Source organism: Pyrgilauda ruficollis, unplaced genomic scaffold (assembly GCF_017590135.1).
Source record: "Pyrgilauda ruficollis isolate IOZ18807 unplaced genomic scaffold, ASM1759013v1 scaffold147, whole genome shotgun sequence".
Taxonomy (NCBI): Eukaryota; Metazoa; Chordata; class Aves; order Passeriformes; family Passeridae; genus Pyrgilauda; species Pyrgilauda ruficollis.
The window spans coordinates 758,945-784,872 of NW_024513321.1; the positions used below are offsets into that span (position 1 = coordinate 758,945).

Genomic DNA, 25,928 nt, shown 5'->3' on the forward strand with positions numbered 1-25,928 from the left:
CTGTTAGATCATCCTGTCGGGTAGCATAGGCCATCAGGATTTGTGCTGATTTGTGTTTTGTTAAAACATGTCCTTCAAAAAAGGGTAGTACACCTTTGATTTGACAGCCACAGAAGAGGAAAGATCTGTTATTCCCCTGTACTAACCAAAGTTTAGAAAGTAATTCAGATTTTTTCCCCAGATGTTGAAAGCATCAGGAGAATTTTTCTGATGATCTTGATTCCTGGCAGAATACATCAAGTTTTGTGCTCAGGACCTAAACTGGTAAAATGTGATGCCAACCAGCTAACCTGCCTTGCCACTCAATGTTTAAAGACACAATATAGAAGAAATGCTTGATTTTCAGAAGTAATAATGAGGAAAGGTCAAGGCCAGAAGAAATATTTGTGTTTCTAGAATAACAGCAGCTACTTCTGCATATACTTGAAAGGAGGGTGGATATTAACACAAGGATTTTGAGGAAGTAGCTATTTACTACTGGAATTTTGGATGACAGCTGCCACATTATAGGTGTTTATCTAATAATATTCACCCTAATACTGGTATGCTTTGTCTGAACCAGTCAGCCTAATGTACATCACTCCTTTGTTTCTGCCATAGCAGAACTTGCTAGAACAGCAGTTTTTATTATTAACATTTCTGCTCAAATCCTTCATGTTCTGATTCTGGATAATTTCCTCTTCAAACTGACAATACAGGGCAAAAGACAAAAAATCTGGAGCAGAAAACCCTTAATTTAGTAGGTAAATAGTATTGCACTCTTTTTATGTGGACACACAGAGGTACAGCATTTGACAAGGCATAAGGATTCACACCAATCTCAGACCCATCCATGCACTTTTGCCTTGGTCCATAGAGATGACCTCATAAATTAAGTGCAGGGATGGTTGTTCACAGTCTGAGTGATACAGAGATGTGTTCTGAACAGCATATAATGCACATTTAATTGTATTTATTTAGTGGCCATGGTTACAGAGATGTGACTTTTGTACTTTTTTCACATTGTAGACACCCATGAGGGGTTAGCAGAAAATAAGAAGGCAGGGAGGACCTCCTGTAATTTCTGCATCTTGCTGAGGCTTCACACATCTGCTTACTAAGAAAAAAGGCTATTAAGTTCCCAGACATGTTAAGTCAGAGTCATGTGGAGTCAGGAGTATTGCAATCCACGTGATAAAACTGGTACAAAATGTTGCTAATCAAAGGCTTGGAAAGAAGATGAAGGGAAGAGGGAATGAAGCTGTGACTACCAGCTATTTTGACTGTTGAATCTGCACTATTCATAGTAACACACCAACTGTATCTATCCAATTGCAGTAATGAGTGATAGCTCACTACTCAACAATTAGGTTTTCCTTCCCACCTCTGCAATTAAGGTCATAACCTTTTCTATTTACTTTTGGGATGTGGTAAATTAGAGCTTTGGCTTCATTACAAAAATTAATTAAAATAGGCACACAATGGCACCATTCATGGCTGTGCTTGTCCTTCCCTGCAGTATGTCCTCATGTCAGCTCTCACTAGTTTTAGTCCCAAATTCCAGTACGTGCTAGTCTGCCTGTATTATCTGGATCAGTAGACTAGATTTTTCTTTTTGTCCATCTTCTTTGATTCATTAGAAGGGCTCCTCTTGTTTCTAATCCCACTGTTTCTTTTTTTTCTTTTAAGAAAGTGTACACTAGCAGGCTGTCAGCATGATCTGATGTCCCCAAAATGCTTTCTGGCCACAGAGTTTGCAGTAGAACTTTAACTTGGTCTCACAGCAGAGACCTCTGCCTAACAATTTCGCCTTACTGACATCCCAGGTGTCTAGGTCTGGAAGAGAGGATTAGTGCTCTTTTTCTCAGAATTTCAAAAATTAAACAGAACTACAGAGATAGGAGGAAAAAAGCCTGACTATTCCCCAGTTACACAGAGTTGGGAGTCTGCCCATTGAAATAAGTTTGGATTGTTTTTTTTTTTTTTTTCTAAGCCATTTCTTTGTGAATGCAGTGCTTGTTTTAAAAGCTAGATTTATGAACTGGCAAAAAATAATATTTTCTTTTGTAGGAAAAATTGTTGCATTATGTTTCACATGACCATGTCCTGAGGTGGTTCAACATACTGAGTTCTGTGCATACCAATAAATACAGATCTTGGAGATTTCAGGAGTAGTGATTTACTAAAAATTATTGCTTGATGGGAAGTACAGAAGAGCTCAGATTCATGTATATAACACCTGAAAGAAATGGCCAACAAAGGCTTGGACTAATATATGTGCTGGTGATAGACTCCAACAGGCAACTTGATAGGTATGTGTAATTATCCTGAAGTCAAAGCTGATGAGGACATGAGATATTTGCAAAAGTGACACCCATTATAGGCTTTATTTCTTCAGAGCATTTAAGCATGTGTGTAACTGCAAGTATAACCTGATTTTTTTTTTTTTTTTAACTTACTGCCTGACTACACAGGTACACTCAGGATATTGCATCCAAGTTAATTTAGGGCATGACTTCAAGATGCATCAGCTGAACAGCTTTAAAATGTAAAAGGGAAGCCTGGTTTTCTGGAGGGAGTGTGTCCACACCGAACCTGATATAAGGTAATGAAGCCAGTGTGAACAAGGGTTCAGATCAACAGCTCCTAAACCTGTCTTAGCTGCAGATGAGAAACAAGAAGGTATCTACTGGGGAATGAGAATGGGAAGGGTTATACAAGCTGCCCCTTCTTGAAACACAAAGAGGCAGGGTCTTCCTCTGGGCCAAAGTGATCTTTCCTTGTAGGCTTTGTTCTCTGCCAAATCAGGTGCCCAGGGTGCCTGAGCTGGTGCTGGTGGCACGCAGGGTGCAGGAAGGAGGCCATGGGTGGGAGGTGACAGTGGAAATCACCTCTGTGCTACTGCAGACTTGCACAGGATGAAAGCACCCACATAACCTTGGATTTTACTGAGGTTGGTCATGGAGGAGATTTAAAAGCAATGATGGGAACATTTCTTGGAAGGACGTGACACACCTGAGCTCCTTTTCTGAGTCTGCCAACCTCAGATGTGAGGCACATGTGAGCAAAGATATCCCACCTTCCCACTACTGCAAATGTAGCCTCTCTCTAAAGCCCTTGATATAATACACAAACCCCAATTTTCAGATTTTGTGCCTTGCACGGAGATACCTGGGGCAGGACTTTTTTCCCTATTTGTTGGTGAGGGGGAAATGGAAGAGAAGTTTAGTCCCTTAAAAATAAGCATCGTGTCCTCTATGTGCCCTGAATAAATAGCATCCCATGTTAAACTTTGCTGAAAATGCTTTTTTTTCCCTTCTGAGAAAAGCTGAAAATGAGACCACATTGATATTTTGCTGCAGAGTTGTTGCCTGTAGGTAGGCTTTAGATGGAGCTGTTCTATGGAAATCAATCCTGGTAAAGCAATAACAGCTGCTATTTTGCCAGCACGCAGCAAGCAGAAACAATTGCAGAGGTACCCCCACTACAGCAATGCTACTTGGTAATTTGAAAACAATGCATGACATAAAATAACCCAGATAAGGCTGGGGAACCACAGCATTGTTATTCCTCCTGTTCTGAAACAGCAGACTGTAAACACACTCATGAAACAAAGGGAATTATCCTTCACCTCTATGTATGGCCAGTGAATAATATAATATTTATAAAGCTGTGTGAAATGGATTCTATTTGGTTTGCTCCATTTTTCATCAATTCCTTTTGTCATCCTTCTGGCTGTGTCGCCTGCTATCCTACCTCTCTAGAGGTCCAATAAGGCACTGCAAAGTAACCTCATCTGCTTCCATGGACAGAGCAGGATCATACCCTGTGAGCACCATAAGGGCTGGAGGGGTGTGAGAGACTCCATTTCTTGGAAGCTCTTGGGCTCTTTTTTCTTAATCTATAAATAGGAAAACACCATCATCCTTCAAAATATAGATCATTATTAGAAAGCCTCAAATGGGGACAGAATACACTGGTTTCAGGAAAAAAAAATATTTATTTGCTTCTCAAGTTTATTGATATATTTCATGAAGGCTCAAGGATGAAAGATTCTGAGGCAATATAATGGAGTATTATAATATTAATTTGCATCAATTTCTTAAAGAGATAATTCAATTATACAGTTCAGCCTTTAGCAACCTATTCTTTTAAAATCATATCTCTTTTTGAACTGTCAACCACTTGAAGGAACAGCCCTTGATTCTTTCTTGATTGTAAGCTAGATGAGGCAATTTTTCCTTGGGGAATAACATTAGCTAAATTAGGAACACTGTAATTTAAAGGTGATTAAGTACCTTTTGTGATTATTGTTCTACGACTTCAATCTGATAACACTTAAGTGCATGTGTAATCTAGTCTTCCACAGGGCTACTCTCATTCATAAGTGGATTTAAATCCTCATAAGATCGGGACCTAAATATGTACCACAGTTAAACCTTTTATGGCACATTGACAGAGCATGTATTTGTTCTGATTGCAATAACATTTCACACTTGTGCTTGGTGCATAAACAGTAGGAATGCTTTTTAAATTTGGGATTTTCATTTTACAGAAGGAGAAAGCAAGGAACAGGAATGTGAATGGATACATTCTGGTCATAAGGCAAGTCTGCTGGAACACCTGGGAACACACTGTGGACTCCTGACCTTCAGGCATTTGTGTCCAGCTTTGGTCCAGCTGTACTCTGTGCCTTGGTGCTCAGCATGGGAGAAGCAGCAGGAACCATCCAGGCCAGGCAAAGTGACCAAGTCATTGCTCAACCTGCCCACTTGTATCTGGAGAAATTCTTTCCTAACCATCAGTCTTCTTGGGGTTTCAGTGGAATTTTTGTCAGCAGAGCACCCAACGTGTTGAAGGATGTCAGAACATGGGCTACTATTGCACCACTGACAAATTTAGGGCTGACATCTGTTGGGGGCTGCTGAGCAAGATGCACTCAGCCGACCCATTGTCAAGAAGTGCTGCTGGCATTTGTCCATGCACCAGGATATTTTACAGAATGTCATCACTTGGTAATGAAATGCTCCCTGGTAACGATGGCTCACAAACACAGAAATAGCCTTTGCCCATAATAAAGTTTTGCAAATAATGCTTGCAGGAAGTGATTTGCTACGAATCAATCAAGCAGATCCCAGAAATAATGTGGCAGATGGTAACCCGACATTACTGCAACATCACCAAACTACTTACTCGCACTTTAAACAACCATTTGGACTCAGGTCTTTAAAGAAAAATGCTCACTCTCACTCTACAGCTGGCTGAAGCTGAATTGTCACCCCACAGAAAATTCTATCCTTAGAAGTCAGTAAAAGGCAGGATAAAATTAAGTCTGAAATGTCCTTCAATGCAAAAGAAAAAAAAAATCAGTTATCAAGACTATTTTGATGCCTTCAGGCTATATGCCCTTTCTTTATTTTTAGCTACGTTAGGCTACAAACAAATAAAAAAATTAAATATAAAATTAACACAATCTTTGTTCTGAGTGACATGTACAAAGAAAATTTAACAAAATAGATTTGAAAAAGAAAATGCTGGAAAGAACAAACACCTTCCTGTTTGCATTTTGATTTTTTGTCCTAGGAATATAAAAGTTTGTTGAAATCATCATGTCTCCGTTTTTCATGCCCTAGAACCTTCTGCCAGAAAAAATATTCCACCTGAACAGTTTTGATTAGGTCTCTCTAGGTTGTGACCAGGTACACTCAAGTTACAGTGGATTAAAAAGTTACTCATCATGAGGTGCACTTTCTTATTTGCAAAGTAAAACCCATTATCTTGCATTGTATGCCTAACTTACTTGTTATAACTGACTGAGATTTAAAATTATTAAGTTTTCTGTTTATACCTGTATATTCTTTCATCACTGTATGAAGACTTGTTGCATGCCACAGAGCAGGCAGCCCTGATTTATTGACTAAAGTATCAATGCAGTCCTTAAACAACAACTTTACTTACAGGAGATTTTTCACTCTCCCATGCGCATCATTGCACACTGAAACCTTTCCAGAAATGAGGTTAGCCAAGCCACTGTTTGCACTAAAACAAGGATCATCCCAGAAATGGGGTGGCTGAAGAAAGCAAAGTAGGCCACCAACTTTCCCTGCCGGATTGCTGGCTGTGAGCGTGTCCCACAGGAACGCCGTCACGCTGGTTATGCGACAGCACCTGGAGCTCGGCCTGAGATGAGCAGTGCCATTATCACGAGCCGCTGGGGACATTTGCTGGGCTCGTCTTTGAGTGAGGGTCATGCAGAGCTCCAAATGAATCACCTGCTCAGACCCACACGGGTCAAAGCAGAGGGAAATTGCTGCCACAGCCTGTGCTGCCATGGCCCTGCTGGGAGACAGGGCACCTGTCCAGCCTTTTCCCTCAGAGATCAGTAACACAGAGGATGCAATCCCTCATGTGCACCTACCTAGGTACTGACTGAAATGAAGCAAAATGCACTGGCACAGACACTGGCTCTTCCCGGGCAGAGTTTGTAAGATAAATTTTAATAACTCAAATTCCTAAATTTCCGTCTCAGCTGTTGCTCATGCACCACTGTGTGTATGAACAGAAAGACCCTTGCACCTCTTTCAAGGTCTAAGGCTTATTCTTCTTTACATCCATGTTCCTGGTTCTACCGCAGTTTCATACTAAAACACGTACAACACAGTCCGTGCTGTTCCTTGGTGTGAGACTTCCCCGGGGCGAGCAGCAGCTGGACCTTTGGAGCTCTGCAGCCCAAACCATGCGGGCAGTGCTCCATTTACACCAGCGGCGGGACTCGGTGCCTTTGGTGTGAGCTGCCATTGCCGGTGTCACACACGTGCAGGGTGCGAGCCACTGCCTGTCTGCGGGCGGAAACAGGGGATGTTGACCATGATGTTTCATAAATTTGGCAGAGTTAATGTGCAAACTGAATTACTTCAAACCCCCACGTTTTACACAACCCACTCTCACAGTCTTGCCTATCGTCTGGCATTTGTGGGAGAGGATGAATGAGCAGCCTCACAGCTGCTGCCGGCTGTGCTCCCCAGGCTGCAGCTTTGCGAGGCCTCTCAGCTCGGTGTCGGGGGGCTCAGGCAGACGCTTGTCACCAGAAATAGCCGAACTTCGGCCATTTCGGCGAATGTCACCAGAATAAAATAGTTTCTTCGCCTAATGCTAAATATTCAAGTCAGCTTGTGCCCTTAAGAACGACCGGCACCGCGACCGCATCCAACACAGTCCTCGGGCCTCCCCGCCGGCAGCGGGGCGCGAACCCGCGGCCTCCGTCCCACCGGCCGCGCGGAGCCAATCGGCTGCCGCGCTGGTGACGCAGCGGGGCGGGCGGGGCGCTGGGCGCAGGGCCGGGCGGGGGCGGGCGCTGCCGCTGCCGCCGCGGGAGCGGCACGGGCGGGCGGAGCGGGCTGTTCCCGGAGAGGGCAGTCAGCGGGTCGGGTGCTTTGGTTGTAGTCTGGTTCGCTGGGGTTGCCAGAGACCCCCTCCAGGCTGCTCCAGGAGGACCGGCTTGAGGCTCGATTCTTTTTTTATAGACACTGATCTTTTCCCCCCTTGTTTTTTCGGGGTGCGCTTTGCCCAGCGCCGCGGGCGCCCGCTGCCCTGAGCGCTGCCGTGCCGGGAGGCGCGGGGGGCCGGGGCCGCGATGCGCAGAGATGGGGCCTGTGGCTGCTCCCGCATGGGCTCGTAGTGCTCGCTCGGTGCTGAGTGCCCGGGTGCCGGGGAGGTGCGTGTAGGAGAGAGGCGCCAGTAGCGCTGGATTTTATCCCCTTGTAGAGGTGCAGGCAGACAGGGATTCAGGTGTGTTGGGGTGTATTTTTTTCCCTCTCGTTGCCTACATCAGCTTGTTTGCCCCTTCTCCCCTCTCCTTTTTTTTTTTTTTTTTTTTTTTTTTTTTTTTTTTTTGGGTGAGGTGGGAGCCGGGGTGTCTGATTCTCCTCCAGCTAAGCAGTGCAGTTGCAGCGGTAGCGGTGAAATCCTGCTCCTCCTGTGAGCTCAAGCCCGGAAAATGGAGGCTGTGATAGAGAAGGAATGTAGTGCGCTCGGAGGGCTCTTCCAGACCATCATAAGCGACATGAAGGTAAGAGGCTGAGGTGTGTGGGGGAGCACAGGGGAGGGGAAGTGTCTTCCCACCTGGCCCGGCGAAACTTCGCCCCGGGCGGTGCAGCCGCATCGGGGCTGCTGGCGGCGCGACCTCCCCGCGGCGCTGGAGGGACGCTGCCCCGGGGCTGGGTCCGCGTCCCCGCCGGCGGGACCAGCCTGGCAGAGGGGCTCCCTGGCTTTACACCCAGGGTTTGGGGCTTGCGAGTTGGTTGCAGGATACCACCTCTCCCTCCCTCCTCCCTCCCTCCTCCTTCCCTCTTTTCTCTATTTGTCCTGCTCAAACATGCAAGCTGTTACTTCGCAGCAGGGTCAGCGATTTGCTTCTTTATTTTACAAATATTTTTATTCGCCTTTTTTCTCCCCTGGTGTGGGCTGTCAGATCGGTAGCAGAATGAATGCAGCGGGGCGGGAGCGTGGTGCGGAGGAGCCGGGCACGGAGCATGTCAGCCGTGGGGTGGGGCTCGGAAGGGCAGTGTGAGCATTTCGGTGCCCAGCTGACGGGCGCGATGGAAAAAAAATCTCTGCCTGGAGATGCTCAAAAGTTGATGCGTGCCTGGATTAAAATTGCGGCTCAGTGTGGTATTATTTTCACGCTGAATATGCTCGTGGAGGGGGCATTTCCTTCTTTCTGTGAATGGATACAGAGGTTTCAAGTGCGGGGGTCTCTCCGCCAGCCGCCAGAAACCTGAATGTGCTGATCCCGTGTCTGCCACAGGGTCCCTTTGAGAGAGGCGCTCCCACTCTATCCTTGGCAGCCAAGGGCACTTCTGCAGGGTTTTCTTTGGGTGAGCGGGTGCCTCCCACCCTTCTCTCGTGGAAGTAAATAGCGTAAAAGCGTTGCTGTGTTCTGCCCGTCATGTCTCCCCCAAACCCCAGGGCAGGAGGCGCCCAGCCTCCGGCACACGGCCGTACTGCAGAATACTGCAGTGTTCCCCTGGACAAGGGCAGCTTGTCTTCCTGCCAGGGCCGACTGGAAGGATGCAGTTGTCGGGAGATGTTGAGGGACGTGTCAGATAATGGGGACTGCCGTAATTTAAAGGCGGCAGCCGTGCACGCTGTGCTTTCCCCAGCCAGGGCATGGGATTTCTCTGGGTGTTTTTAATTCATGCAGGGCTGGTGAGCAGCGAGGGCTGCGGGAGAAAGAACTGCCAGGTGGTATTGGAGGACAGGGTCTGCTCAAGAGGGAGCCTGGCAAAGGTGAATGGCTTCTAGTGTATTTTTTTGGGAGGGTGGAGAAGCTGTTTGCACTAGAAGTTATTTTTTGGCAAATGTTCATATGCACTTTCCTCTCAACAGATCTTAGGAGACATTTAATTAAAAGCGTGGCTTGTCAAGAGCTGGCAGGTTGCAGAGGGGAGGGGGGACTCTGTGTATCTGTCAAGACAATGCTGCAGACTTGGCAGTGGTGGTCCTCAAGCTCTGAACCTCCTTGGATTTTTAATAATGACTGCACTTTAAAATAAATGAAACCCCTCCAAAAAGTAGGAAACGATCACAAATCCTGGAATCATTTTAGTGGTCAGTGCAGGGAACAGGCAGGAGATGTTCTGTTCCAGATGAATTGTGGTTTTGGGTTTCATCACAGAGGGACACTGAGTATGTTTATTCTTTCCTTCTTTTCATAAGTGATGCATTTGGTTTTTCTTGCTCTTAAGCCAGTGGGCCTCTCTGTGGATTAATTTTTTTTCTTCTGCACATTGCTACTTGCATGGGAATGCTGCTCATCAGAAAACATGTTGACATGAGTGTATGGAGATGGGCACAGGTGTGAATATTTTTTTCTTAATGCTCCATAGTAGTGGAACCTGTTTTGTGAAGTGGCAATTACTGAAGGGGGAGGTTTGGAAGGAATCGCTGCAGATCTTTAGCAGCATGGTGGTTGTTATGGTTAAAAAAAATCTGCTCATTATTTAGCACGAGTAGAACAAAGAATTTTTACCTGTAGTTCAGTTTGATGCAGCTGATGCTGTACTACTGAGATGCACTAGGATTCTTTGTGAATTGTGCACAAAGGAGCACAACAATTTCTAAGGAAAAGTAGCTATTTTTTTTTTTTGCTAGTTAACCAGAACCTTTAAACTAATCATACCTTTAGTAGTAAAGTGAAAATTAGCATTTTAAGTGCTGTTTCACGTAGTCAGATCTGTGTGGGCAGGCTGCTGGCAGGATCTCGGAGCTGTTGCGTAGGGGTCTGCCCACGCATACCCAAGTGCTCTATCCGTGCCTATTTCTCATCTCGGGCTTCGATCAAGGCCCCACATGCCCTGCAGTGCTGAGGGATTTCATGCAGCATCCGCTTTTTTTTTAACCAAATGGTTCACAGGTTCTTTTATCACATGTATTGCTCGACCTTAAACTTTGTTATAAAGATGGTAGGGTTAATCAACAGCTTCAATTACTCTGAAGTCTTGCCAGTGGATGCAGATGGGTGCTGCAGCTGAGGTGATGAAGATACAGTACATGCGGGCTGATTTTTCTCTTTGTTCCCAGTAACACAGAACTGGCTCAGGTGTACCTGTTGTTAATTTTGAGCTCTGCCTGGTTCTGACAAGGTTGCAGGAACTGGAATTACAATTCTGAGCAATGTGATTGTTTCCATTTGTCTCCATATACTGTGTTAGATTTGAAACTTCATATGGGCAATATATGTCAGTGTGAGTAACACATCACATTTTTTGACAGCAGGATTGTCTTGCTGGCTGAGGTCTCTTGAATGGCATTTAATGTTTTCTCCATAAACCCCAAATTTCTCTCCACCCTCTATTAAAAATATTTTTTGTCTAATACTAAACAAAACCTGCTCCAAAACAACTCAGCATAAAGCTAAGTGATTTGGAGAAATGTTGTTACTGAGTAAATGTAAGAACAGTTAATAAACATCCCATTTGTACTGCACATTATTGTACATCACCGAGTCACACACTATTTTGAGTTGGAAAGGATTCACAAAGATCATTGAATCCAGTTCTTAGCACTGCACAGGACACCCCAACAACCCCACCGTGTGCCTGAGTGCTTTGTCCAAATGCTTCTTAAAATCTGTCAGGTTTGGTGCTGTGACCACTTCCCTGGGGAGCCTGTTCCAGTACCCATACACCCCCTGGGTGAAGAAACTTTTCTTGATATCCATCCTAAACCTCCCCTGACACAGCTTCATGCTGTTCCCTTGCGTTCTGGCACTGGTCACCAGAGAGAAGAGATGCCCCTCCATTTCCCCCTGTGAGGAAGCTGTAGACTGCAATGAGGTCACCCCTCAGTCTCCTCCAGGCTGAACAGAACATCTGGAACTTCAATCCCCTGACAAGGGAAGTCCATTTTTTCCATGCCAAACAAGGGTCAGATTTGTTGAGTAATATGGTGGTGTATATGATGACAGAGTTGTTTGTGTAAAGTCCACAATGGGAACTGAGCTTGGCCATTGTGCTCTAGAATTGGACTGCTGTGCTTTGAGGTTTCAGGACCTGATTAAATAATCATAAAGGTGGGAGCGTGTGTGCCCATCCCATTCTTATTTTGATCCATTGTCACAGCCCTGATGTTTCCTACGACACATCACTGAGCCTGTGGCACTTAAAATTAGTTACACTCTTATGCAAGATCTTTTTCAAAGCAATCAAAGTTTATAAAAACAAAAATACAATGTCCCCTCAGAGGAGCAGTCCTGTGTGCTATGTGCAGACGCTGTGTGACTTGTTTTTGAATGCAGTGAATTTTCTGTAGCTCCCTGTGGGAAGGGAGTATTTGATCTGAATGGTTTGTAACTCATTTCTTGCAATTGAGAAATGAGATGCTGCAATGTGCTGTTAATTTCAGTATCTCTTTTAGTGCAAAGCAAATCATTGCAGTTAATTTTGGGAGGGCCTGTTGCAGATGGGTTTCAAAAGAACTTGTCTTCTCATGCAGAGCAGATTTTCTTTAATGCTCCTTTTCCTTCTGAGTTGATTTTACATTCCTTTTAATCACATTGTTCTCTGCTATCCTGAAGAAAAAAAACATTTCTGAAAACATTGAAATTGGCTGTGTTTGTAGTTCATCACTTGCTTGATGCTGTTTCTTTGGCTTTTAGCATTCTCTTTATTTGTCTTGCCTCTTCTGCCAGCATGTATTTTGAGAGCAGGGGCTTTCTGTGTATGTACAGCACCTGACACCTGTGGGGTGGGCATGGGAGGAAGATGAGTAATGAGCAGTTGGATGAACACAGGTTGTCTGTGACTTCATTTATACCAAGTCAGAGGATTTGCTAAATTTTTATGGATCAGGTGTGTATTACCACTTAGTCTCATTCATCTCCCTGTATGTGAGGGATGTGCAGGTATTGTCCAGAAACAGGGTTCCCAACAGACATGTGAGTTTCTGGAAAGGTTTAGAAACTTTTATTTTCTGTGTATGTGCTTGATTTAGATTTGTTTAGTTGAAAGCCCAATAAAATCAGTCATAAATAAAATTAGTAATCTCCACTGTAATACTCTAGAGGAGGTGCTGGGACTCCTGGACTAGGCAGTGGTGCATCTTTTCTTTCAGCCATGCATAACTCTTGATTGAAACAGAAGAGAGAGACATGAACATATGGGCATGAGAAGCATTTATGTTTTTGCAGCCTCTTACGTGCTTTTAGAAAGTGATCTGTGAGAGGCAGCATTTTAGCTTCCATTTGTATAAACTGGGACTGGGGTGGCCACGTCAAGGTTTGAGAGTTGTGTGTTAGGTAGCCCTGTTTGCTTACAAGCTATGGCTTTGTGATATTCACACATACAGTATAAACTGAGGAAAACATATTTGGTGGAACAAACAGAGCTGCTGAGACAGCTACTACAGCAAGTACAGCTGCAAGTCCTCAGTGTGTATGTTAATCCGAGAAACAGCACACATGTACCAGAGAACCTGGGCAAATTTATTTTACCGTGACATGTCCTCGTGCAACAGCTCTTCCCCAGCTGTGCTTTATTTGAAGCTTGAGATCTCTGTGGAGATTAGGAATGTTCAGTTGGATGATTTTAAGGGTTAGTTTCAATCCAGCTGTTAAGGATGATAACTACTGTAAGGAAAAACAAATGTGTGATGTACTGGGATTGGCACTGTTTAACGTCTTTGTTGGTGACATTGACAGTGGGATTGAGTGTTCCCTCAGCAGGTTTGGTGATGTCACCCAGCTGGGTGGTGCAGTCACCATGCTGGAGGGGAGCAATGTCATCCAGAGGGGCTTTGACAGATTTGAGAGGTAGGGCTTTGTGAACCAGAGAGACCTTACTGGACCTTGAGTACCAAAAGGGGTCTGCAAGAGAGTTGGAGGAGAATTTTGACAAGGGCATGTAGTGACAGGATGAGGGAGAATGACTTCAATGAAGAAGGCAGGGTTAGATTAGATAAAAGAATTTTTTTTTTACTGCTTGTTGAGAACAGATTTTCCAGAGAAGTTGTGGTTGCTCCTCCCTGGATCAGTTCAAGGGCAGGTTGGATGGAGCCCTGAGCAACCTGGTCTAGTAGGTGGTGTCCTTGCCCATGGCGGGGGGGTTAGAGGAGATGATCTGTAAGGCTCTTCCAACCCAAAGCATTCTGATTTTCTGTGCAACAGACAGGTAGGTCCAGGCTTGGAGAGGAAGCACACATGCCATGTTGCACTGGCATGGACAACTATATCTTTCAAACCTAGCAAACTGGTGTTTCTTCCCCTTCACAGAAGGTCTGAGATGAGTTAATTTGGAGTTTTTCTTCCCATTTATTTTGTTCCTCAAAGGTTTTGCCACCAAGGCATTTGGAGCATAGCTGGCTGCTCTGATTTCTTATACCTCTGCCTCCCAACAACCTGCTTGCTCAGGCAGTTGGTTTGTGTACACTAAAATTCTTGCCTTTTCCAAGCAGCTGCAGTATCTTTCTGTAAACATCTCAGAGGGGGTGGGATTTACATGCAGCAAAGGCTGAAAGATGGTGCAGGAGGAGAGCTTCTGCATGCCTTGCTGGACACTGAGGTTCAAGCAACAGGACATAGCTGGGAACATACTTAGTCACAAGTAGTTTATTTTTTAGGGACACATGTTTTCTTGATCCAAATACTCTTGTGTAAGTGTTAACAATTTATATAACTGCTGAACATTTGCTACATAAGTGTGTACCAGGCTGGCTTATCCTGTGACATACCCAGAACAAAGATTTTTAATATCTCTTAAGAGTACTCCTTTTGGACCTGGCAGGATCCCAAGAGCTGCACAAAAAGGTTTGTGAGGTTCTAAGTGTGGAAGGAGTTGTGCAGTGCTGCATGAAACACAATTGACTGAACAAATGTTGGAGAACAAGAAGTCTGTGTAATTACGGGCTTAGTGCTGGTTAATACCTAACAGAGGGTGATATTCAGTGGAGGTTGCTGCTTCCTTCCTGAGTCCTGAGTGTGCATGATCTGAACCCAAATCTGTTATAAAATACCTGAGAAGATTTTTTTTTTTTTTTTAATGTATAGAAGTTGTAAGTGTTGATGGAGTATACTTGTGAATCTGTAAACAGCATCTTCTGTAGTTTTCAACTATATGTTGAAAACAAAAATGTGTTTTCAACTTCTGAAGAACGTATTTAAGGTTCATGGGCTACTCAAAGACAGCGTGGTCTTGAAGATAAGCAGGGAGCAAAATAGGAACTATATCTAAAAAGGCTTTTTAGTCTATTTTAGAGCGTGCAAAGATGCAGAGAAATTTGAGTCAGTATCATAAAGAGGCTACCCTTCAGGATAAAGTAGTCTCTTTAGGCTACATATATAGAAATGCCTTTTCCTTTTCAATGGTACATTTTCAATTTGAAAATTATGTCTGCCTTGATACTGTAAGGTGCCAAGCACTGCTTTGTTTGCTGGGATCTATGCTGACCTTTCAGGACGTTGATTGACTTCTTCCTGCTGGGATGAGATAGCTTGAATGCCAAGATGTTTGGAAGGATTGGAGACAAAATGTCTAGTAGCTTTGTGGCTAAGACCATAGCAGCTTTCATCTTCAAAGTGCTCTCTGTGTGACTTGGCTCCAAAGAATGGCTCCCATTTTACAGAAAGGCAAGCTATGGCTGCAGGTTTAGTGACTTCTACTCCCTCCCCCCAGGACAAGAAGAAATTGGGTGCATCTGCAACATGGAGTTAATGAGGGAATGTTGTTTAAGCTGCCAGTATAATGGGTTTCTATCTTCACGTACACACTACTTTGTTTTTACTGATTAAGACATGTTGCTGTTCACCCCTGCGATAACCCAGTGTTTGCAGGCAGAAGAGATGACATCTAAAAATGACTGATAAATTCTCAACAGAAGTGTCTTGAACTCCTGTCCTGTAACTGAAACTACAGGACCTCTCTCAGTTTTTAGTGGAGAAGCCTGACTAGAACATCTTAACCATAAGCTGGTTGATCATGAGGAATTTGTGTCTTGTGGGGTTTTCTGTGAGCTCTGTACTTTTCACTCTTCTGTTCAATAACCATAAGTGATGTGTAGATGATTTGAATTCTAGGATGCTAGCTGGAGTACAGTCATTCTTTAACAAACCATGTTTGCAGGAATGAGCTTGTGTTGGTGTGTAAAATGCTACTGTTGAGTGTGTAACTAGAGACACTTGGTTGATGATAGAGAAAGGTTCACATTTGTTCTCATTTTTTCTTCCACATAAACTGCCACCATGCTTCTCACCCAAGCATGAGATTTTTTTTTTACCACAAAAGTCACATGTGTGCTTTGTAATTTCTCTGAAGCCCCCTGTATAGAGGCATAATTCAGAATCTTTTGTTAATAAAGCTGTGTTTGGGATGTCTCCTAACAATACCATCCACGAGCAAACCACATGGATGTTCATTGCCCATTAAACCAAGGGTCTGATTTGGAGCTTGAAAGGGATTATTTATCTTCTCATAGTAAAATGGAAAGAAAGTAGCCTGCAATAAGCATACTTGCACTTCACTGTCTGTCACAAGGCAAAGGTCAATAAGCATTAAAACCTTGGGTACCTGGCTGCTGCCTTTCTCTCAGTAGGTACTTTTCTGGTCATCTCAAGTGCTTGTTAGTAGTTTGGGTCCTGGAGATTGTTATGACTGTTTGTGGGATGGAGGTTGTGTTGAGTGGATGGTCAGAAATTAGGGTTTCTACTTGCTTGGAAAGAAGTGATGAGACTCCAGTGGTGTTGGTGACATTACCAACACAGGGCTGTTGGCTTGAGGCTGTCCTGTGTAGGTATTAACTTGACTGACTGCCTCCTGATATTTTAATTATCTTCGTTTTGATCCAGCTGAAATATTGTGGGTTTAGAAAATAGCTGCTGAGTATGTACAGTGGCCACGTAATGATTGAGTGGATGAAAGGCGTTATTGATGAGTCTCTGAGGAGAAATCTGCTATTCAGGCTTGCAAACTTGTTCAGACCTGCAGTGAAGAATGTGGAACTAAATGCTTCCTCTGGAAGACTGCTTAATGTCCAGCTTTTTTTAATGTGGCATGGGATAAAAGGCCTCTAGATGCTGTGGCTAGTTGTTTCCCACCGCCCCCCATGTCTTTTGAATAACTTCCTATGTTTAGAGAAGGAGAGACTGTATGTTTATGCATGATGTATTTTTCTCACAGTATGAGTCTAACTTTTGTTTGCTAATTACCCAATCTTGGATTTAAACCATGAAGTGGCTGCTTTGGAGCTGAGTTTCTTTATCTCATAAACCCTGAAACTGAACTGTGGAAAGTACAGATTTGACGTGGTCCCTGTTGACATAGAAGGAGGCTCATGAGTTTGATTTGTAAGCCAGGATGAGTTTTCACAGGTCCTTGCTGCACTACAGATTGGAGTCACAACCATAGAGCAACTGGTGTCTTCCACTGGGGATGTTTAAGCATGGGCTAACACACTGCAGGCATTATTATAATACAAATTAAAGACTCCAGAGCTCTGATAACAGAATGGTACCAGACTTAGGTTCCCTCCCCCTTTAAATGGTTAGTGAGATCTAATAAAAATGTGTGTTCTTGCAAAGTAGTGCTGCATTTCAATGCTGCTGATAAGGCAATTGGGCATTCTTTAGAGTTCTTCAGGTGGTTTGAGAATCTAGAAAAAATGGGTATCTGTGGTGGTGTTGTTGTTTGGGATTTTACCCCAGTGGTGTGAATACCCTTTTCTGGACTTTACTGACTGGATTTAGTCTTGATTTTTTTCATGTCATTATCTGTTTTCTTTATTGTTCTAATGTACTATTTAAACTAAAAACTAAATAGTTTTGAAAATACTTAACATGTGTTCTGTGATACATAGAAGAAATACCCAGTTGACAGGTTTTCTTAATAGGCTATGTGATGTCTTCAGCAGTGTTTTGTTGCATAATTTTCAATGTTCTGATAATGTATGTCCTTGAAAAGCAAAGCTTGGCATGCCTGTTTATACTATGCATGCTGAGGGAAGCTAGTTTCTACTCCTGCCATTCCCTAAATAAGAGGCAGAAATAATGGAAATAAATGTATGGATACAATTACCCCTGCTTTCTTTCCTGAAGGGTAGTTACTGCTTAAATGACATCTTACTCTGATCTTTGATGTGCTTTTACTTTCACCTGCATGCACTGTAATCTCTCAGACCCTGAGTCTGTACCTGTCTGCTCCTCTGTTCAGCAGTGTGTGTGTTCAGCTCTTGCTGTGAGATCCCGTGAAATTCATGCCCTTTGCTGTTGGTGCCTTTTCACTCCTGGCCCAGCACAAGCTGAGAGTCCCTTTTGCTGATGGAGCTAAACTCAAACTTCCTCTATGCCGGGCAATACCTTTAGTTTAGAAAGACAGATGGGACTTTGAATTCAGCTGGTCCCTTTCCTTGTCTTGTGGTAGTATTTCTGCAAGAGCTCTACACAAATGTGTTACTCTTCCTGAAAGTGTTCTAGTGAAAGGAAGCTGCCTGACCTTTCAGAGCTGCCTGTTACTTGGTCTTATAGTTGAATGGGTTGTGCAATCTGAAACTTCTCTGCTGAAGCCAAATTAATTGTTTCTTGTTCTGCACCACTGGAAAAGAGATGATGGACAGCAGCAGGGATGCTCTTGAAATCAGTATTGGGACTTGGCTAAGTGAGTTCTCATTCTGAATATTAGAAATAGGGAGTAGATTGGACACAAATTGATTTAATTTACAGTGAAGGTGGTGAGACAGTGAAGAAGGCGACCCAGAAAAGTTGTGGATTCTCCATCATTGGAAGTGTTCATGTTCAGTTTGGATGGGGCTGAGAACAGCTTGATTTAGTAAAAGATATTCCTGCTCCTGGCAGGGAGCTTGGACTAGATGGTCATTAAATGTCCCTTCTAACTAAAGCGCTTCTGTGAATGTGTGTATTTGAAAACCAAAGGAGTAATGGAATAGATTTTGTGTACATCTCTGTGTCATTACAAAAAATGAAGTTTCTCTTGCCAGCAAAATTCCTGTTTCAGTGTGTAGAAAGATTTGAGACTTTAGATGCAGCTTAGAAACATTCATGAGACAGGCTCTTGATGCTTTTCAGAGTAGAAAGAGGCAAAGCCAACAAGCAGAGTTTTTTGGATGGAGAAGAGCAGTTATGAACTTTTCAGGCAAGATGATGCTGATTCTGTGCTCGCCTGTATGTTGCAAGACCTTTTGTGACTTGTTAAGGGTCTGTCCACGAGTTGTGGACTTGTTTAAATGAGTGGATTGTACAGAGGAGGATGTGTTAGTGTTTGGTAGCAGTTTTTAACTTTTGCAGTTATGGCTGGCCAAGTGGTTTTTTACCCAGTTGACTATTGATTCTTCTAGAGGAAGAGGAAAGAGGAAAAACTGCCAGTGCCAAATGTTACCTGAGAAGGGAAGCTTCCTGTCAGCTGTTGTATCTTCCAATGTTTTGAGACATCTGTGGCTGGAACCATTTCTTTTTTCCCTTTTTTTTTTTTTTCTCCTTAATTTTCTTTTTTTTTTTTTTTCCCCTCCTTTTTTCTTTCAGACTGTTAATGTTTTCCTGTGCTCTTCCCCTCCAGTCTTAACTGGTTTTGTCTGATAAAGGACTCTGGAAAAGTGGTAGTCTCTATGTGCAAACCATACTTGCTGATTTCCATTTGTTATGTGTAACATCTGTGACCTTGTGTGGTGTTTAGCGCAGTAAAGTCTCTTTGCTACTTGGAGGTAGTGTAGTGAATGCCACAGAAATGAGACATTCATAATAATCCTTGTGATTCTGCTATCTGGTAAAAAAAATATGAAAAGAAATCTTTTGTTTCCAGCATGATTTACTTTGGAGAGGTAGGAGGCCACATGCACAAGCCAAGTTACAATTTTTGTTCCAAAACCAGATCTATGGCGTTTGGATGTGTTACTAGGGTGTGGAGCTCTGTAACACTGTTGTGTGTTTGGGACTCAACTTTTTAGCTTATCATAGCTGAACAACAACACTGAAGTGGAGAAGTTCTAACTCCTCTACCCTGTGCAGTTGTTTTCTTTTCCATTTCATTGAAGTCTTGCAGTTAGTCATTGTTAGTACTTTCCTGGAAGGCATACAGCTCCTGGTTTGATAACCTCTGAGATAAAACCAAGGCACTGCTCTCGCCTGCTTCCTCTCTCTGTTACCTCTCTAGCTGAAACAGCCAGAATTAGATTCTGGATTTGCTTTACTGAAGAGCACTTCCCTGTCTGTGTCCCCCTGCCCTAGAAGTTTAGATGGGTTGTTGCTGTGATCAAGATTCCAAACTGTTACTGCTGCCTTTGTACTTGATGTGTCAGCAAGAGCTGGTAATAGGGCTGCAGAGCCTTTCTGATAAATGAAAGCACTTAAAACAACACTGTCAAGGGGTTTTTGAAGATGGAATGAGTCTTATATGTGGGAATTGGAGTGCAAGGAAATAAATTAATAAAGTAAGCATCTTTTTGCCTAATGGGAAAAAAAGAATCATAACTTCTTGGCAGAAAGAGTGAGAGAACATTTTAAAACTGTCAAGGCTGCTGATACTTAAGTTGTAATCTTAGATACAACAATCTGCATTCCTATTCTTACCATTAGATGTCATCAATAACAGTTTCAATAAATATCCTTTGCTGCAAGTCTACCCTTCCTTTTTTGAGAAATCATTGAGTTTCTCATATGTGTCTCTTCTTATTCCTGGCGTGGGATCACTGGCCTGAAAGGAAGGGAAAAACTATCTTCCATAAATCTTTTGTAGAGTTGTGTTTATGGAGGAGGGGGGTTGTGCTGGTTCACCAAAATAAAAAGAGTTTCCACCCAAGGCTTAAATTCTTTTTCCCAAGATGCATCTTGGTGATAATTTCATGTTCTTCCCTGGTGAGGCCGACTGACCTTGGCCAGCTGCTTTTTATCTCTTCTTCTTCAATGGGATGGGGGAGAAAATCATAAGAAAAAGCTCAATGATAGAGACACAGAAATCACTTACTAGTTATTGTCACGAGCAAACCAGATCTGAGTGGAGAAGATGAAATTTATTGCCAATTAAAATAGATGTGAATGGTGAGGAAGGTAGACAGAAATGGAGACATCTGCCCATGTCCATGGGTCTGGGTGTCTTGGGATCACTGGATGATGGTGGCCCACCCTTTTCCCCCTGGCAGTGCAGGAGCTGTGGCTTTGGGGACTCCGCCCGGGTCTGGGTGTTGGTGTCTGGCGCTTCAGACGCTTGCTGTCCCTGAGGGAAGTTGGTTCATGTCCCTAATTGCGGACCGGCTCCCTGAGTGGCAGGCACGAGGCACCGGTTTGTTTCTCAGCCCTGAGGCAGAAAGGTGTTTTCCGTGTTTTCCCTGCCTGTGTTTGGCACAGATTAGCTGGAGCTGGGCTGTGGGATCAGGTGACTAATCACCTATAAGCCCACTAATTAAGCAATGGGGTAGGATAATGGCATGCTGCAGCTTACTGGTGACATGCTGGGTGGCAGCTGAGCTCCACTGAGGAGCTCCAGGGGCCTTGGTGCCATGGAGTGTCATATGGCAGTGGGAAACAAACCTCCGTTCCGTGGAGGACAGTTCAAATTTCTTCCTTCAGTGACTAAGAAATTATTTGGCACAAAGTTATTTTGGGGGAAATAGTCCTTGAATTAATCCTTTAACAATTTTAAAGAAAATTATTTAAACAAACCCTCACTGTAATTGATCCCTGGTTTAATCCATGAAGAGCTAAATGGGAATTCGTGACCCAGGATCCTGCAGTGGCTCTTCCCTAAGCGTGGCTGCACCTGGGGGAGGCCTCCTGCTTTCACAGATAACACCAGGCCTGAGTAACCCTGACATTTAAAAGAGGAAAAATCAGTTTCTTTATCAGCCAGCTGAAATTGGAAATTGTAGGGGGAGCAGAGGAAGCTCTGGGAGAGGCAGCATTAAAAATACTGTGTTATTATTCTTCAGAAGAGGCTTTATGTCGTAAAAGCACATGTTGGACAAAGACATCAAATTCCACCTGCTGTTTCTTTGTGTTTAAATTGAGAAAGTAATACATGTTGAATCAAGGATGTGTATTTTTGACCACTGTTAACATTTCTCTTGACACTGCTTTGACAACAGCAAGAACAGTTGCTGGAGGTGAGACACAGCAGGGCTGCCGTGCTCCAGGTGGCACAGGAAGAGGTCTTGGGGAGGGATTTTTTTTTTGCTGCCCAGGGCGCTGGGCTGTGCAGATTTACACTGCTGCTTTGACTCCTGCCATCCCCTTGGTTTGTCCCCCACAGGCATCACTTACATGGCTTCCTTGCTTCCTAGGTGCTGGAGTTGGGATAAACCCCTGATTATTTGCTCTTGTGAAGTGGTGGTAGGTGTTGAACACTTTTGTTGTAGGTAGGAATGAAGGAGGTTTCAGTTTCATCAGGGATGTGGTGGTGGAAGTGTTCTTTGGAAAAGCTGAAAGGAGTGATGCAGTTTAGTGCTTGGCTTCATGATCTGAGGGAGAGATGAGCTTGTGCACGTGGCTCCAGCAGGGAAAAGTGAGAGCAAATTATTTTGGACCCCAGAAGAAGTACATGCCTCTTATTTTCATCTGAGTGCAAGATTAAGATATGGCAAGCTGAGCAAATAATGTAGGACTTCATATCCCTGAAACTGCTGGAAGGTTTTCTTAAAAACTCAAAAATAAGCAAAAAAAGAACTCCAAAAAAATCTACCAGTGAAGGTACGAATTCAGTGACATTAAAAACCCCCAAAAGCTCAATTTTTCTGCTGTCTGAAGTGAGATCAGATGCTCTTTGTCACTATATGGGGAGCCCAGGTGAAGAAACTGCTTTGATTTCAACCAAACAAATACAACAAACAATTAAACAAAGCGAGCTCTTACCGCTTACTTGAGCAGGCTTGGTTTGAGGAAAACAGCATTTTTATAGACCAAAACTAAATAGTTGTGGAAGTGTTTGACTTCCCCAATTTTGCTTTCAATGCTGACCACAAAAAAACAAGAAAAAAAAGGGGGGGGTTTCTTCCTGAGCTGTGTTTTCATAGGAGTGCCTTAAGCTTGCCTGGGAAGCAGCTAAACGCAGGGCTGGTGTCAATCTCCTGCGTGCCATCAGGTGTGTTTAGCTGGATAATACACCGGTGAGATGGAAACATAATCAGGCTCCTTTGGTATCCTCTGCTTGCCGGCTTGCTGGAGAATCCTGTAAAGCCTTGGGTGCTGGTGGTTGTCAGGGCTTTCAGGGCTCCTGGCATAGCCATGCATAATGCATGCACGGCGTGCAGGTGACAGTGAGAGACTGGGTTCAGAGTAGGGATTGCAGTAAGACTAATAGGTTTAAGGAAATAGCATTTTTTGCCTCTTTTAAATAATTGGGTTTCTTTCATGTTTAAAATGTCTGACAATTACTTGATTATCACAAAGCACTTTATATTCTAGGTCTTGCCACCCAGATGACTGCTGTTTTCTCTTTCCCTTTCTGTATTTGTCACTGGCTCTGTCATGTGTAGGGTATAGTAAGGTTTTATGAACACCTGCTTTGCATTGTTTGGGGTATTTTCCTTTTTTTTTTTTTTTTTTTCCTTGCAGCAAAACTGCTCAACAAACGTTGCTGAAAAATACAGAGAGTAGAGTACCAGTAGGCTTCCAAGCAGGTGTCTGAGAGCTGCCTTGCCAGGAGCTGGAATTTGTCTGACAGCTTTTGAGGAAGGGCCTGTCTTTGCCCTGAAAGCAAAACACAGTCTCTCATGGCAGTGGATTTTGGTTTACTTTAAAAATATCAGACCAGTTTATAAGGGTGGATTGAGTTTGCTGCAAGCAACTGCGCTTTCTTGCAACCTCTTCCAGTCAGAGCTGGGGTAATGTTAGCCTTGAGGATCTGCCTTATCTGGGTTTTATTGTGTTGTTGCTCTGGTAACAGCAAGTCTTATACCTTTATTAAAGGAAGCAGGGATATTTTATTTTACTCTCTAGACTCCAATCAAAGGGAAATGTTGAGGTTTCTTTCTATGACATTTTTGCTCTTAGAAAATTTGCACTTACTCTGCAGAGAGCAGTTTTGGAGCAGAGAGCAATTTTTTGTTTTAAATTTGGCAAATAAAGATCACGACTTGTAAGAATACTTTGTGTCCATATTCTAAGTAAAACTTTGGGTTTTAATCCAGTCTTTAAAAATGGGGAAAATTCTATAGGAAACTTGAAGTCAGGAAGAATTAAACCTTATTAAGCACTTTGTATACACTCAGTGCCATGCTGTTTTGTCAGCTTCAATTCAGAAATTGTGTCCAAGGCTTTTGACTGTTTTGGAAACAGGTCTTGCAGTGACAAGGTAGCTGTTGGGAAAGCTGGTTGTCTTAAGCTGTCACTGTGCTTTTCTGTGTGCAGTTAGAGTTATATTGAGGCAGTGCTTCTGGTGGTATATTGGTCAAGTCACACTTCTATTGTGCAGGCCCTGAACCTGGAAAAAACAGTTGGTAAAGAACAACTCTGATGCTGCCTTTGGTTTTGGGAGCTTCTCTGTACATGCAGTATAGTAGTACCCTGCTTTGAATGGGCTTGGTTTTTGCTGTATCCATCCCAAGCATTTCTTTTTGCATTTCTTTATGCATTTCTTTCTGCTGCTTCAGAAATCTCTCTTGCCCAATGCTTCTATTCAGAAAAACTGTAAAGCCTCATTAGAGGACTCCTGTTTCATCTGGATTCAGAAGCAGTCAATTTTGGTGTTCATGGATTGGGATTTAGTACAGTTTTAGTTATTGTTTTACATCTAGTTTAATTTGATCTATAGTATTAAATTGCATAGAATGCTCAAATTAAGTGTTCATTGTTGTGTTTTGTTTTTTCTTGCAGGGAAGTTACCCAGTGTGGGAAGATTTTATAAATAAAGCTGGGAAACTGCAGTCTCAGCTTCGGTAAGTTTTATGTTACTCAGTCAGGATCCCCTACAGTTCCTTGGATGTGCAAACATTAATATTAAATGCAGCTTTTGCAAGGATAATTTTCTAAGCACGTCCTAGTAAAATTGTGCATATTTCTTAGTCAACACCTGCATGTAATTTTTTAAATACTACTACTGGTGTTTTAACATATTTAGGAAAATTCACAATATGCCACCAGCTATACATAATAAATATAAAATGAACTAAATTTCATGGATATTGATGAAAAGTTGGAAAGAGTTTACTGTTGTTTAGTGAGCACACATTTGAAGTTGGGTCTATGTTGCCATTTTTATTAATGTAGAATACAAAGGGGTTATGTTGGAAGACGGCTCAAAATGTTAAAAAATCTTTGGTAACGTTAACAGCATTTTCTTCTGACTTAAAAATTAAGAGAATTGCTTTGCTGGATCATGCATTGGTGATTATTAAAACTTAAGGGTTTGGGGTAAACTTTGAAAGTGGCATTCTGGATTTTTTGATACATGGCAGAAATATCACACTCAGACCAATTCTACCTCTAGAATTCATTCATTTGTAAAATTTGTTTCTGCTGATACAAATACAAGCTCCATTTCCTCAAACTTTCCCAAAACCACAGTCTCCTCTGTACTCCACAAAGCACCATTTTTTTTTTCCCCCAGCAGCTGTAGTGGTAACAGGTTATTGGCAGTCTGATTTGTGGTTCTGTGTTGCATTATGAACCGTTCCCAGAGAAGCTGGGGATTTGCTTCATTTGCTGCAAGCAGCTGGAATATGTTGTTCTGCTGCACTGTGCCCAACATGCCACACTTGCATGTGGGTTTTTTTTCCTTTTCCAGCAATCATGTCACAGTGAGTATGGAAGATGTACAGGAAGTAGAGAAAGAGGAGAAATGGAGAACTTTCCTAGCTGTTTGTGCTCTTCAAACACAGGCCTTCTGGGATGGCATGAGGCATAGTTTTGTTTATTTCCCAGTCCTGTGGTGTTGCATTCAGTAAGTGCAGTGCTACAGGAACATGCAGGCAGGCAGCTTGAAAGCCTGTGTTTGAGGATTTGCTGTTTGTTTCTAGCAAATGTGTGCCTTTTGCTGCTGTTTCATTTCTGTGTGCTCTGTTAAAGGACAGCAGATGTCATTTGAGCAGGAGCCAGATCTTTCTGGATCTTGTTACTGGGGAAATGGAACTTTGTTATTAGCAATATAATTAATAATTAACAACATAGTACATGAATAACAGTGTGACCCACAAGTTTGGAAGATGAACATCACAAACAACGTTAAGGAAAATTTTAGAAAATATTTTTTTTTGTTCCAGGGCCCAATATTTCTAGATAGCTGTCAGGGTGGGGGGCTTGCTCTCCCTTTAATCTCCTGGGCATGTGGAGAGTCCTTATGCATTTGATTGGTCCTCTCACGCCTGGGGTGTTTTTTGTGTGTGTGTTCAAATCTTTTGTGCTCTCAGTAGGCCATTTACTACACTGCCAGTTATGTCCTCTGTACCTTGAGCATATTTGGAGTGAGACTTGCATAAAATCTGACCTAATTAAGCAGTCCTGTGGTCTTTCTGGCTGAGGATCA

General features: G+C 43.0%; 1 protein-coding gene across 10 annotated transcripts in view; it reads left to right on the plus strand.

The window, feature by feature from the left end:
• Positions 1-7,328: 7,328 nt before the first annotated feature.
• MTSS1 (MTSS I-BAR domain containing 1) overlaps positions 7,329-25,928 on the plus strand; it is a 125,364-nt gene continuing 106,764 nt past the window's right edge. For 8 of the 10 annotated variants that reach the window (XM_041460681.1, XM_041460677.1, XM_041460674.1 and 5 more), the window contains exons 1-2: positions 7,343-8,047; positions 24,281-24,342. In XM_041460681.1, the coding sequence (XP_041316615.1) occupies positions 7,976-8,047; positions 24,281-24,342 (134 nt within the window). In that variant the 5' untranslated portion in view covers positions 7,343-7,975. Of the gene's footprint in view, positions 8,048-24,280; positions 24,343-25,928 lie in introns of all 10 variants that reach the window. The other 2 variants (XM_041460673.1, XM_041460672.1) reach the window with 2 other exon arrangements.